Source organism: Miniopterus natalensis, chromosome 1 (assembly GCF_054644295.1).
Source record: "Miniopterus natalensis isolate mMinNat1 chromosome 1, mMinNat1.hap1, whole genome shotgun sequence".
NCBI classification, from domain to species: Eukaryota; Metazoa; Chordata; class Mammalia; order Chiroptera; family Miniopteridae; genus Miniopterus; species Miniopterus natalensis.
Genome location: NC_142081.1, coordinates 40,058,096 through 40,073,003, shown reverse-complemented (window position 1 = coordinate 40,073,003; position 14,908 = coordinate 40,058,096). Strand labels below are relative to the sequence as shown.

At 48.0% G+C, this 14,908-nt stretch overlaps 1 protein-coding gene across 2 annotated transcripts in view; it reads left to right on the top strand.

The window, feature by feature from the left end:
* The window catches only part of SMAD6 (SMAD family member 6), a 75,741-nt gene extending 61,415 nt beyond the window's left edge, over positions 1-14,326 (top strand). For both annotated transcript variants that reach the window (XM_087820729.1, XM_087820725.1), the window contains one exon: positions 13,208-14,326. In XM_087820729.1, coding sequence (XP_087676855.1) covers positions 13,208-13,749 — 542 coding nt within the window. In that variant the 3' untranslated portion in view covers positions 13,750-14,326. The remainder of the gene's footprint in view (positions 1-13,207) is intronic.
* The last annotated feature ends 582 nt before the right edge of the window (positions 14,327-14,908 follow it).

Here is a 14,908-nt window from a genome sequence, read left to right as displayed (position 1 = left end):
TCCAGTGTGGAGGACTCTGCATTCACTAAAGAGGCATGGATTATGTACCTTTGTGTTATAAAAGGATATTTTAAAGGAAATGATTTAATGCAAGGATTATTTTTAAATTAAATTTCCTTACCTCTGGGACTTTAATTGGGGGTGTTTATCCCAAAGTGCATCTTTAATGTAAATAAGGCAGGTGTATTTGACTTGCAAAGGTCACATGATACTGTCTCATTGGTAAATAACACCAGGCTGGTGTTAGATGAGGCTTATTTTTGAGAGCTTTGCAAACAAGAAAGCCAGCCCCCCGCACTCTTCTTTGGCTTTTCCAATCAGAGCCATGCTCCCTGTTCCCTTCACCCTCATAGTCTTAGCAAGCCAGAGAAATTAAACCTACCCCCACTGCCAGATGAGATGACTGTAGGCTTCAGGTGATTTTATTTTGAGCCACTGAAACAAACCTTGCATATAATGACCTTATCTAGTATTCCATAGGCCAGGCTGCATCATGAGGACCAGCGAGTTGCTTCTCCCTCCCTGCCTCAGTGTCCTACCTCTGAGCATCAGAGGTATCATCTGTTGAATGGAAAGGCTTTTCAAAGGAGCAGATATCGAGATTTTTTCAGAGGTTGAGCAAGACTGAAAACATTGGGGAACGGGAGGAAACTCAGATTCCTTTAGTGGCAGTTACTGTTTTAGGCCCTTTACTATTACCCTCCACCCCTCTGAGTGAGGTATAAAGTGAGAAGAAACCAGCACTGAGCAGGGCTGGCTTCACAGGTATGCAACATGTGCCTCACTCAGGCCCATGCTCAGAGGGGCCTCCGCTCCATTTAATGCTCTGCTTTCACCACATTGAAATTCTGGATAAATTTTTAACAAGGAGCCCTGTTGCACTGGGCCCCCCAAATTAGCAGATGGTCCTGGCACTCAGAGATGCAGCCACCTGCCCATAATAACAGAGCTGTTAGGATTTGCACCAGTTCACCTCCCTGCTACCTATGGTCTCAGGGAGCCTTGCAGATCAAGAGAGAGTGGGATGGACAAAGTATACACAGAGTGGGGTGTTAAAGGCACAGAGAGCTAAGGGACCTCGATAGCAGGAGATGATGAGACCAAGGATTTGAGGGGTCTGGACTGTGGGGACCTCGCCTGGTGATCCCCTAGGATGTTTGTTGCATTAGTGTGGTGGGTTCCTGTCCCTTAGAATTGAGACAGGCCGATTGAGGGCAATTTTGAGGTACTTTGCTTTTATGGGTTTATATTGGGTCCAAGGAGAAGGCTGAGGCAGGAGGTTTGCTAATAAAACTCAAATTGTATTTGGGAAATAAATAAAAATATGGAGGTGCCCCGAATTCTCCTAACTCTGGGATCCTGTAGAGCAGGGATGTTCCTTGAAGCACAACACTGCCATCTGCCACAGACCTGCATCCCTGCCCTGATTGTCCCCATCTGAACCTCCAAATGGCCTATTTTATTTTCTGTGGTCTTGGAGTCAACAGGGAAGTCAAAGTTGGGCTGAATCAGTGAAGTTTGGCACTTAAAACCTAAGATAAAACCCAGACTCAGCTAAGAACCCAGAAGACCAGTTAAGGGCCTGGTTTGTGTGTGAATTCAGGATTTTGGCCATCAGCAGTGCAGACCCACAGGCAGGGAAGATGCAGGCCAGGAGGATCTGGGGCCCCTTCCCTTCTCACAATTGCTGCCTCTTTCCTGGGGAGCAAGGTACCCAGCTTTATTATCTTGCACAAATGGTGTTATTTTAAATCTTTCTAAGGCCAATATGAAAAGCCAGGCTTTCCCACCCCTGGGGCCAGGGGGTCTCTGGGTAAGAAAACAAACATATCGAGTCTGACTGTGATAAAACAAAAGAGGACTTGGAATGGGAGCAAAGTTCAGAGCCTTTTGTTGCTGAAACTGATTCTTTCTCCAAAATGTGGGCTGATTTTATAAGCTGTTTATCACTGTCTCTTCCCTCAGAGACACTTGTCACCATCCTTCCCTCCCAGGGCACAGGAACCAGAATTCTCCCACCTGACTCCACTGCCTACCAGAGATCTCAGGGGGGCTCCCTGCCCTCAGTGCTTCTGGTGTGGAGTCTGATGGCAGCCTCAGTGTTGGCTCTCAGAAGCCATACCTGCCTGCAGAGTATTAAGAAGGAAGCACCAAAGCCTAGGGAGAAAAGCCACCACTCCCTGGCCAGGGAACCTGGGACAATCTTGCCAGGGCACCAGGGCGAGATGGATGCTGATGGAAGCGGGGCCACAGGTTGCTTCCTCTGGCGGGTCTCCTTGCCTACCAGAGCAGTAGGTCCTGAGGAAACTCTCTGTTGAGGAGAGGCTCATCAGATCTGCGTTTTAGAGCCTGGACTAAAGCTTGTTTTATGTCAGATTGCAAGGTGAGTTCATCTTTTCAGGATTTGTTTGAATACTGCACAAGATAAAATAATGGAAACCTTACCCACCTCTGCCCAGGCTGCTACTTTGTTCCACTGGAGACATGGGGCCGAGCGGGGGGAGGGTGGTGGTCAGGGTGCCAGGGTTGAACGAAAGGCTTCCTGCAGGGCTCAGCAGGCCTCTCCCTAGAGAAGGCCAGTTACGGCCCATCTGGGTAGCCACTGCCTATTTTTATACTTGTATCCCTCCTAAACTCCTCTGGGCCAGGGGCTCTGAGGACTCCCCAAAATAGCAGAGGGAGCCCATGAGGCAGCACGAAGGAACTGGTAGGGGGAGGGTGGGCTCAGAGTCAGGCCAGCCAGTTGGGATTCCCACGCTGCACTGCTGCTGCCTCTGACTTAGGGTCTGTCCCCAGAATGGGGATGATTCCACTTCCTGGGCTTGGGAAATTTGAAAGGGAGAACAGATGACAAGCAAAGAGCACCCAACACCTCCCCCCTGCAGCAACTCAGCCAGGATTGGCAGCCCCCATCCCAAGATCACCGATCGTTAACTGCAGCACATCTAGAAAATGCTTATGTTTTGGAGGGGTGGTGGAAGTGTGGAGTGTATGGGAGAAACTGAAAAACCAAAAAGTACGTGTGTTTGCAGGGCTGCATAGGGGGCCGTAGAGAGCTGTGATAAGGCATGCTGTTTGAAAACCCCACTGCCCTGCGGGAAGGTGGGCAGTGTGTGGTAGGGCAGTGGCCCTCACATTGCCACATCCAAGGACCCCTTGTAGTGCGCAATCTTTATAGAGTCTCCATTTGCTGGTATGGAGCGTACATAGCTGGGTGATTATAGCACAATCAGTGCTCTTACCCTGCAGTCCTCTGGGCTTTTGTAGCCCACAGGTTACACCCATGGGAGTAATGCAAAGTCCTCTGTCTCTAAGCCTAGATAGACATGAGTTCGAATCCCAGTTTTGCAACTTCCTAGCTGAGGACTGTGGACATGCCATGTGGCTTTCAGACCTCAGTTCCTTCACCTTAAAATGGAAATGACTGAGAGGATTAATAATATGTCAAGATGTTGCAAAGTGTTTCATACTCTGCCTGTTATTTGGTTAAGGTTTATTAAATGTCAGCTAGTTTATTTTTATTATTATTATTATTATTATTGTTATTATTGGCTGGTTGGTTTTATTATCACTACCTGCTGCTACAATTATGGTTTCCCCTTGGTTCTCAACTCCATTGCCACATCTTATCTTTGCAGACATTGTTACCTAATATGAATACCCTTATGAAACTATACAGGCTGAATCAAACTAGTAAATAATTTATACAAATAATATATAGAGTTAAGACTGAACGGTGGTAATAATATTAGTAAAAATAATAGTAGCTATTACTTATGGAGTGCTTATTTTGAACCGGGCATTATTAATCACACTTAAAATTAATCCCAACAGCCCTGTGAAGTAAGCACTGATTGCATCCCCATTTTACAGATTAGGAGACTAAGGTCCAAGGGGGTGAAGTCACTTGTCCAAGATTTCACAGCTGGTGAGTGGCAGAGTTGAGATTCATATGCAGGCAGTTTGGCTCCTGGTCCCATGCTCTTTATTCCAGCCCTGTGCAGGAGACAGCCGACTGGTCCTATCCATATGGCTAATTTCTGCTGTGACCTTGGGAAGTCACTTTTGCTCTTTTGGCCACATGGACTGCACCATTCCTGGCTTCCCTCCTCTGCTCCCTGACAGTCTCCTTTTGCATTTCTATTTACTCTCTGCCTTGGGGGTGAACCCCACCACAAGCAAATCTGCGTCTGGGCGTCTGGTAAGCACAGTCCTTGGCCCTAGGTGACCAGTGGCTGAAAGCCCCCAAGGTGGACTCTGTGCAGGCGGCAGCGGTGGCCAGACCGCCCGTGATGTAATGACCGATTAGGAACTTCCTCTTGGAAGCCTGGCTTCCTCTAGGAGCCAAAGGTGCTGGCTCTGAGGTGGGGGGTGGGTAGGGGTGGGTGGGAGCAAATAAGAGGAAACTCCTGTCAGCTGGGCCCTGCTTTTGGAAAGAGTTCAGCAGAGCGGCTTGGTCTAAGCTGTTGACCATTAACAGGGCCCGTGCACATTCCTTCTCTGCTTTTACCACCAGAGCCCAGTGGATAAAGGGTTCATCGCCCCCTCCCTTAACAAAGAAAAAAAAAAGCCTTTAATTAATGCTGCATCTCTGGACTTGCTGCAAAACCTGAAGCCATTTCTGCAGCTTAAAATGACAAAGGAAGGTTAAGTGGAAACTCCTTTTTTCCCCTTAGTTTGATAACAAAAACTACTTATCTAATGGGCAAACAAGGCTTTTAAAGGGGTGTTAGGTTAACCAGATGCAGGGCCACGTAATTACTCCCAGGCCTGGGAGCCGCAGATGAAAAAGCTGCCGGTTGGACTGGAACTTGAAGCCACAGGCATGGCATGGGACAGAAAAAAGTTTTCCAGGAGGGCTAGAGGCCCCAGCGTAGCTTGTGAAAAGGGGATTGGAAAAGCCAGCCCTGGGTTCCTCTCCGGCTCTGCCACCAACTTGCTGAGTGACCCAGGGCAAGTAACTTAACATCTCAGGGCCGCTGTCTCTGAGTCTCCCTTCCCAGCTCTCAGTGGGGTCTGGGTCTGTCTGCCCTTGCTTCCTGCTCATTGAGATGTGGCTGGGCCGACCCTCTCCATCCAGCCCTGGGAGAGCCAGGGAGGCTGCTGTGGTCCAAGTCCGGTGTGAAGCAGCGGCAAAGGCTTTGAACACAGAAGAGCATGAGGCTGGGGGGACAGCCAGGACCCAGGAGACTAGGAGGACTCTGGCTGGCCTCCTGCAACGGCTCTGAGCCTTTATGTCTAACTCCTTTAGAGTCCAAGGGATCAGAGACTTAATCTGGGCACATCTTAGGTTCCCTTCATAGGATGGCCGAGTCCAAGGCAGTCTGGCCAAATGGAAAGGGGGAAATCACGAGGAAAACAAGCTGCATCGCGTGTGCTCAGGCTTTTGGAGCGTGCAGCCCACGGGGGAGCACACAGGAACGTTCCTGCCCTTTGTTTTGACAGAAAACTGCTGATTCAAAGAAGCTAAGGGCTGTTCTTGGGATTTCAGCTCTCCCCGCCATCCCTAGACTGCAGTTGGCCCCCTTGGTGCCCCAGCACCCCCACAAAATTACATGTTGGGCTCACAGCACCCTCCCTGGGCTGGGAGGCAAGAGGAAGGAATGCCAACCATTGGAGGGGCTGGCTCCAGTTTAGGGGAGAGGACCTATTGTGAGCCTGTCTCCTCCAGCCCACCGCAGGCATCCACCTCCCTCTGGTGGCAGGAATGTGGGCACCACCAGGAGGCTGGGCCACCCCTGCCAGGCCTGGAAACATGGGGCTGTCCCCTGGGCTACCACAGAGCCCTGCTGAGGCCACTTTAGGACTGGAGCTGGCCTGGGCAGCACATTTTTACTTTTACTTTTTTCATTCTAATTCTTTCAAGGAAGGCCTCATACCTACAATGAAATCCACAGCTCCTAAGTGTATATAGGTCATGATTTTTGACAGTGTGTACACCTGAGTTCCCATTGTACCAATGAGGATATCAGACATTTCCATCACCCCACAAAGTTCCCTCGTGCTCCTTCCCAGTCCTCCCCACTCCACAGAGGTAGTAATCTCTGTTCTGATTTCTGTCATCATAAGTTAGTTTTGTCTATTCGAGAATTTCATATAAATGGAAACAAATAGCACTTCTGTGGGCCTGTTGGCAGCCCACGCTTCTGCATGTTATGTTTCAGTAGTTTGTTCCTTTATTGGTGAGTCATGTTCCATTGTGTGGATGTACCTTGTTATTATTTTTTAATTTCACTGTTTTTTTTCTTTTTAATATTTATTTTTCAATTACAGTTTACATTCAGTATTATTTTGTATTAGTTTCAGGTGTACAGCATAGTGGTTAGACAATCATATACTTTATGGAATGGTCCCCTTGAGTATTTCAAGTACTCACCTGACGCCAAGCATAGTTATTAGAGTATTATTGACTGTATTCCCTATGCTGTATTGTACATACCCATGACTGTTTTGTAACTGCCAATCTGTACTTCTTAATCCCTTCACCTTTTTCACCCAGCCCCCTAATCCCTCTCCCGTCTGACAACTCATCATTATGAGGCTGTTTCTATTTTGTTTATTTTGTTCTTTAGATTCCACATATAAGTGAAATCATATGGTAATTGTCTTTGACTCATTTCACTTAGCATAATACCCTCTAGGTCCATTCGTGCTATCACAAATAGTAAGATTTCATTCTTTTTTTTTTTCATCCTCTCTCAAAGACATGCTTAAAGAAAGGAGAAGGGAGAGAGGGAAACATCAATTGGTTGCCTTCCATATGTGCCCCGACTGGGAATTGAACCAGCAACCTTTCAGTGCACAGGATGACTCAACCAACTGAGCCACACCAGCTGGGCAGATTTCATTCTTTTTTATGACCAATATTGCATTGTATATATGTGCCACAACTTTTTTATCCACTTGTCTACTGATGGGCACTTGGGTTGCTTTGATATCTTGGCTATTGTAAGTAATGTTGCAGTGAACATAGGGGTGCATATATTCTTTTGAATTAGTGTTTCAGATTTCTTCAGATAAATACCCAGAGGTAGAATTTCTGGGTCATAGGCAGTTCCATTTTTAATTTTTTGAGGAAACTCCATACTGTTTTCCACAGTGGCTCCACCAGTCTGCATTCCCACCTATCATGCACAAGGGTTCCCTTTTCTCCACATCCTTGCTAACATTGATTTATTGATGGCAGCCATTCTGTCAGGTGTGAGGGGATATCTCATTGTGGTTTTAATTTGCATCTCTTTGATGATTAGCAACATTGAATATCTTTTTATGTGTCTGTTGGCCATCCGTATGTCCCTCAGGTCCTCTGCCTATTTTTTCATTGGATTTCTTTTTTTGGTGTTGAGTTCTTTATAATTTTGAATATTAACCCTTTATCTCATGTGTTATTGGCGAATATCTTCCCTTCAGTAGACTGTCTTTTTGTGTTGTTGATGGTTTCCTTTGCTGTGCAAAAACTTTTTAGTTTGATGTAGTCCATTTGCTTATTTTTTCTTTTGTTTCCCTTGTCTGAGGAAATAATATCAGAAAAAATACTGCTAAAAGAAATGTCAGATATTTTACTGCCTGCGTTTTCTTCTAGGAATTTTATGGTTTCGAGTCTAACATTTAAGTCTTTAATCCATTTTGAGTTCATTCTTGTGTATGGTATAAGAAGGTAGTGTAGTTTCATTTTTTTTTGCATGTATCTGTCCAATTTTCCCAATACTATTTATTGGATAGACTGTCTTTACCCCACTGTATGTTCTTGCCCCTTTTGTCACATATTAATTGGCCATATACAGGGGTGAGCAAAAGTAGGTTTACAGTTGTTCATATGGAAAAATACAATTAATAATACAAGAATAAACTCTCTGTTTTGCATACTCACAACTGTAAAACTACTTTTGCTCACCCCTTTATATAGGTGTGGGTTTATTTCTGGGTTCTCTATTCTGTTGCATTGATCTGTGTGTCTGTTTTTATGCCAGGGATATACCTTATTTTTGTGTATTCATTATCTTAGTCCATTTGGGCTGCTATAGCAAAATACCATAGACTGGGTGGCTTAAGCAACACATTTATTTCTCACAGTTCTGGAGGCTGAGAAGTCCAAGGTCAAGGTGCCAGCTGATTTGTTGTCTAGTGAGAGCCCATTTCTAGGGCGTAGATGGTGTCTCCTTGCTGTCCCTCACATGCTGGAAGGATTAGAGAGCTCTCTGGCATCTCTTTTATAAGGGCAGTAATCCCATTCATGAGGGTTCTACCTTCATGACCTCCCAATGGCCCTGCCTCTCCAAATGCCACACATTAAGGGCTGGGATTTCAACATATGAATTTGAAGGGGACACAAATATTCAGTCTGTTGTAGCATCCATTCTCCTGTTGGACATCTGGGCAGTTTTCCAAGATTGGGTGATTATGAGTAGAGCTGCTGTGAACATTCACTAAATCACAGAAATTTAGATCTCATTGTTTGGATGGGAAGACTAGGCCAGAAGAAGGGAGATCACCTGCTTGATCAGAGCCAGGAGGCAGGACACCTGACTGCAGGACTCCTGGCAGATCAGCGCCAGACTGCGCCTCTCCTCTCCTCCTCCCCCCGGAATCGTCCCAGCCAGGACCCAGAGTCTGGCTGGGAACTAGGCCAGGCCCCGAGCAGGGGGTAGTGAGCAGGAGTTTCGGTCAGAGCGCGGTCATCTTTGATGTTGTTCACTCCGGTCTGACTCCCCGGCATTTATTTGCAATTAAGGAGCTGGCTCCTAATTAGGCTGATGGCGGGACCACAGCCTTGGAGCCACGAAGAGAAAAAGATCTTCTGCAAGAGACTCCCTCCGCACGCTGAGTGCCAGCTCAGGCTGCAGATGAGAGGAGTGGTGGGAAGTGCAGAGGGGACCCAGGGTTTGGGGGTGCCTTCCTTCTCACTCAAAGACAACATGTCAGCTTCTGGCAGATACTGCATGACATTCGGATACACATATGCATGTATGTACATGTGTGTGGAGTGAAATAGTGCCACAGCAGCACTCACCCTTGTTCTAGACATTCAGTTACTCGTTGCGCCATTCTTCAGTCTTTTAATTCTGAATACCTTTCACTTCTGGTACCAGCTAGGAGTCAAATCTTAACCTTTCTAAAGTGCTTTACAGTTTGCAAAGGGCATTGCCATCCACTGTCCTATTGTTACCTCCCACGGTGGTGACCCTGAGTCATGACCCCCAACACCCTTATGGAGACCTGGCCTCTGAAGGGTCAGGCCAATGCTGGAACCAAAAAACAGCTGCTGCTTTCTGCACTCAATTGATCTGCTGCTGGGAGTTTCCAGAAAACCCAAAGATAGACTGTGTAAATGAGGCACTCAGTTATGAATAACTGAGTTTTCCAAATGGGGAGACTGAGGCTTGGGGACATTCAGCGGCTTGTCCAAAGGACACATATAGTCAGTGGTGAGAGCCTTAGATCTGTCTCAATTTTGAAACCTTTACATCATGTGACAAGCATTAGATTAGAATTCTGGGCTTTCGACTTCTGGTCCCTGTTGTGCCACACAGTGCTGTATGTCCTTGGGTGAGTCACCCTGTACCTGGGGGGGCATCTTTAGGGCACAAGGACATTGGACTCAATTTGTGATTCACACAGGCCAGTCTCAGGACTAAGTTTTCATGGGTCCATGATAAAAGAAATAAGAAAATTTCTTAAATGCAGCAATTTTCAACCTTTTCCATTTCATGGTATACATAAATTATTAAAATTTTGCAGCACACCAAAAAATATATTTTTTGCCTATCTGACCAAAAAAAAATATAATTTTAATTGATTTACAGAAAAAATAATAACAGTAATTACCTACCCTTTTTGCTCCAGAGTGCTATTTAAAAAAATCTGGTGCCTATACTTATATATAAGGATTTCTGGTACCAAGAATTAACCAATCAGGTGTAACCTTATTATGCGACATGACCGGTAAGATGCAACTCTATTATATGATATATATGGTTCAAGACAGGGCATTCACACCGGATGGCTATTGTCAGTGCCCCTGACTAAATAGGTATTGCATGTTTTAAAAATTCTTGCGGCACACCAGTTGAAAATTGCTGATCTAAATACATTAACTTTAAAATTTCTGATTTCTTTTAGTATCAAATTATACTTTTTTGTAATTTTGTTAGTATTAAGTTATACTTTCTTTTGTGCTAGTGATAGTATATGGTCTTGGGGATTTTAACATCTAGACAAAATAAAACACTAACCCTGTAACATTCCCAACCCCTCTGTTAAACAGTGTACTGGTTTGTGAAAGCCCAAAGTGTTGGGGCTCCCTGGATGAGATGCTGTCAGGGGGTACCTCAAGCTCTGGAGCCCTGAGACCCTGAAAACTGCATGGGGATGGGGAAGCCCCCAGAACATGGTGTTGGCTCACCTGCTGGCTTGTTCTTGGATCAGATCTGAGACCTAAGTCCTTGCCCACCATCCCCTTTGGCCTGAGGCCATTGGTCCCACCTGCTGGACAGGATTTCAGTGGGGGATGGGGGTGAGGACAGTGTGCCAACACTTGAGATGTATTTTATTTCCTTCCTCCTTCCCTTTTAGTGTGTTCCAAGAGCACCCTAGAGTTACGTGCAGCCTTGGGACGGACACAGAGAGGACTGAGACTTACCCCTTTCTACTTAAGAGTCTAGCCTAGGCAGGGGCATTGACCAGTAGCACAGACACCTGCTCAGGTCAAGGGAAGGCTGCATTTAAGCCTGTAATCACACAGGAGGGAGGGGTCAGAGAGGGCTTTTCTGAGGCCGCAGTCCATCTCCTGGAATTTGGAATACTTGGCCAGGAGCCCAGGCCTGATGAGGTGTTACCTAGTCTGCTCAACCAAAGAGGCCGAAGGAGGTAAGGCCTGACCCAGGCAGTGTCCCTGAGCCAGATGGCTGGGGCAGGGGCAAGCTGCGTCCTAGGGCAGCTCTGAGGGGCACTGGAGGTAAGGCCAGGGACACAGGTCTTGATTGGGGTGGGGGGTGAGAGGGCACTTGGCTTGGCTGGTGGGAGGAGGGGGACAGGAAGTCCGACCTGGCCTTGGATTGAAAGCCTTATGGGAGCTGGGGGAGAGGAAGTACCCCCCCCCCCAGTCCCATTATCCTCACCCTACTCCCCCACACTCTGGCTATGAAACTGCTTCTTTCCCTTTTACAGTGGAGTGGCTACACCCTTTAAAATTAGGTGGCCTTTTCTGAGCCTTATCTTTGAAAGTGGGGATAGCAGTAATTCCTCACTTGGTGACACTGTGCAGCGAGTACTTGGAGTGTGAAGGCCCTTTGTTTGGGGGGTAGGAGAGTGGGAGTGACTCACAGGGTTGTGGGTAAGCACCTCTAGGACTCAGGCCATGAAAAAAAAAGCAGTCATGGTTATAGATAGGGCAACTGAGGCTTAGGGAAGGGGAGGGACTTGCTCAATGCATGGGTTTTAGCGGGGAGTCTGCCTGGAGTAAGGAGAAGCGCTCCCTTCTGGGGTATGGCCTGGCACTGATACTGGCTACAGCACTCACTAGTGCATACCCTTGACTAGTCAGAGCACCTCCCTGGGCCTCAATTTCTGTACCTGTGAAATGGGATGATAACAGAGGTGAACCAAGGCTGTTGTGAAGAAGGCGCCTAGTACACGGAAGGCATTCGGGACGCCTGCTGCCCATCCTGTTGCCCAGTGTTGCCCGGGCATAGCTTCTTTTCTTCTTCACCTCTCTGCCAAGAGCACTATGGGAATGCTCTTTGCTTGGTGAGAAGTTGGTGCTGGAGTTTCATGTCCAGGCTGGGATGGTGCGTGGGAACTCCCAACCATTGCCGGATGGATGGATGGATGGATGGATGGATGGATGGATGGATGGATGGATGGATAGGGGCAATGGCTTGGGTGTTCCTGGCTGCCCACCTGCTAGTGCCTGCAGCTTGGTCACCCACCACAGGACACAGTTGTCTCTCTGCCCACTGGCTAAGGGGCAGGTCAATGAGGGCAGGGATTGGGCTTCATCTTTCTCCACCTGACAATCACCTAGAACCATGAGGGCCTTGGATGGAGACTGCGGCAAAATGATACCTCCTCAGGAGCTGGCCTGGGGACCTGTGGCTGGGACCTGAGGCCAGATATAGGGTAAAGGGCATGGCCTTTCGGGCTGTGCCCAGCCCAAGGCCACAGCAGAGCTAGCAGCTTACATGAGGCCCCTCAGACAGTTTCCTGCTAGGGTAGCTAGGTCGGCCTCTGAGCACATAGGAGGAGGATGTCAGGGGGCCTGTCACCCTGCTACTCTGGGGTTTCTAGGTGGGGCTGAGCTGACAGACAGAGCTGACCTCGCTCAGGCTCCTCAGTGAAGTTGTTAGCAGGGTTTTCCCCCTCAGGGTTAGTTGGACTTTGATCAGTTTCCCATGGAGAACAGGAGCCATGGAGTGCCTTGCTGTGTTCTCATCAGACCTCCAGCAGAATTCTCTCTCTGTGCAGGACAGGCTGCTGGTACCTGCCAAGTCTTGGATCTTCCTATAAAAGGAGGGGAAAGTGGCCTTGTCACAGGGTGATTGGAGGACTCAGTGAGGCGACATGCAGAGTAAAAAGTGTAGTGTAGCCCGCCCAGCTGAGTGTGGCTCAGAAGTTCAGCATTGACCTAGGTAGGATCCAGGAGATCCAGGTTCGATTCTGGGTCGTGGCACATGCCTGGGTTGTGGGCTTGATCCCCAGTCAGGGACATGCAGGAGGCAGCCTATCAGTGACGACTCTCTCATCATTGATGTTTCAGCTCTCTCTACCTCTCCCTTCCTCTCTCTGAAATCAATAAAGATTAAAGTGCAGTGTACAGCACCTGGCACCCTGTAGGTGCTTAAGGTCCAGTTCCTCCTTTGGGTGCATGGGTGTTTTTCCGACCCCTGCTAGCTTGTGAAATTCTATGTCCAGGAGCCAGATGTGGTTCATGTTTGTGTTCCCACAACACCAAGCACATAGTAGGTGCCTTGCCTTCTCTATAGATTCATAGCTTCTGTTTTTTCTTTTGTGTGTGTGTTGGGGGGGTGGGTCCTGCTTTGTGTTAAATTTCCTGAGGCCAGGCTGGCGCACAGTAGGTGCTGGGATGTCTGTTGACCGCTAGAAACACCACCCAACCCCCACTATCCAGGCAGCAGTGCCACCTCTGTTCCCCTCTGCCACCCGCCTCCCCACCCTGCATAACACCCTGTGCCCTGTGCTTGCCCCGCAGACGCCAGCATGTCTCCGGATGCCACCAAGCCGAGCCACTGGTGCAGCGTGGCCTACTGGGAACACCGAACACGTGTGGGCCGCCTCTACGCGGTGTACGACCAGGCCGTCAGCATCTTCTACGACCTACCTCAGGGCAGTGGCTTTTGCCTAGGCCAGCTTAACCTGGAACAGCGCAGCGAGTCGGTGCGGCGGACGCGCAGCAAGATCGGCTTCGGTATCCTGCTCAGCAAGGAGCCTGATGGCGTGTGGGCCTACAACCGAGGCGAGCACCCCATCTTCGTCAACTCCCCGACGCTGGATGCGCCCGGCGGCCGCGCCCTCGTTGTGCGCAAGGTGCCGCCTGGCTACTCCATCAAGGTGTTCGACTTCGAGCGCTCTGGCCTGCTGCAGCACGGGCCTGAGCCCGACGCCGCCGACGGCCCCTACGACCCCAACAGCGTCCGCATCAGCTTCGCCAAGGGCTGGGGGCCCTGCTACTCCCGGCAGTTCATCACCTCCTGCCCCTGCTGGCTGGAGATCCTGCTCAACAACCACAGATAGCGGCCGCTCCGAGGCCGCGCCCACCACCTGCCCCAGCGCCAGGAGGGCCAGTGCCCAGAGACACAGCCCCCACGGACGAGACCCCCCAAATATCATCTACCTAGATTTAATATAAAGTTTTATATATTATATGGAAATATATATTATACTTGTAATTATGGAGTCATTTTTACAATGTAATTATTTATGTATGGTGCAATGTGTGTATATGGACGAAACAAGAAAGACGCACTTTGGCTTATAATTCTTTCAATACAGATATATTTTCTTTCTTTTCCTCCTCCCTCTTTTTTTTTTTTTCCCCCCTCCTCAAAGAAAATGATACATCAGAGCTAGGTGGAAAAGCCTGGGTTTGGTGTATGGTTTTTGAAATATTAATGCCCAGACAAAAAGCTAATACCATTCACTCGTTGATAATAAAGTATTCGCATTATAGTTTGTTTTGTTTTTTAAAAAAAACACATGTCTTCTTTTTAACAAAGAGGGACATGCAGGACTTCATCCATCAGACATCCTGAAACTTGACAAAGTTCTTTACCAAGTAAATAGTAGAGGGAATAAAGTGAGAAGGAAGGAAGGAAGGACATATGTTTACTCTTATGGCCACAGGAGGGCCTGTTGTTCCTTCTTGCCCATGGCTGTGGTGTGTCCATGGGATGGGAGGAGGGGGGAAAGTAGAGAGTACTTGGGCCATCCATCCCAGTCTGATGGGGGAGGCTCATGCTCTGGCCTGGAGGAATTCTCAGTGTGATGGTGGAGACTCAGGTCCATGCCTCCCATCTCTGAGCTGTGCACAAGATAGAAGAAAACATCATACATCACCACTCTGGGGAAATGGCCTGAGGAAGAAAAACAGATGGTGGGCCGTAGGCTAATTTACCACCATGTAGAACCCACCTGAGGCCCAAGGTGAAGCTCCTCTTAGAACCTCACCAAGCTACCCTCCCACCCACCTCTATATAGCTCAGAATCTGACCATCTGGGGCTGCATATATGAATTATGCAAAGGCAGGTAGTTTCTTTTTACTCTATAAAAGGGGAAAGTTGAGGGTCTGGAAGGGTAAATGGCTAGCTCGTGAGGCAGATCTAGGTTAAAAGTTATATCTAATTGTAGGATGAGAGCCATATTAAATCAATTTTCTCTCAAAGAACACTCAAA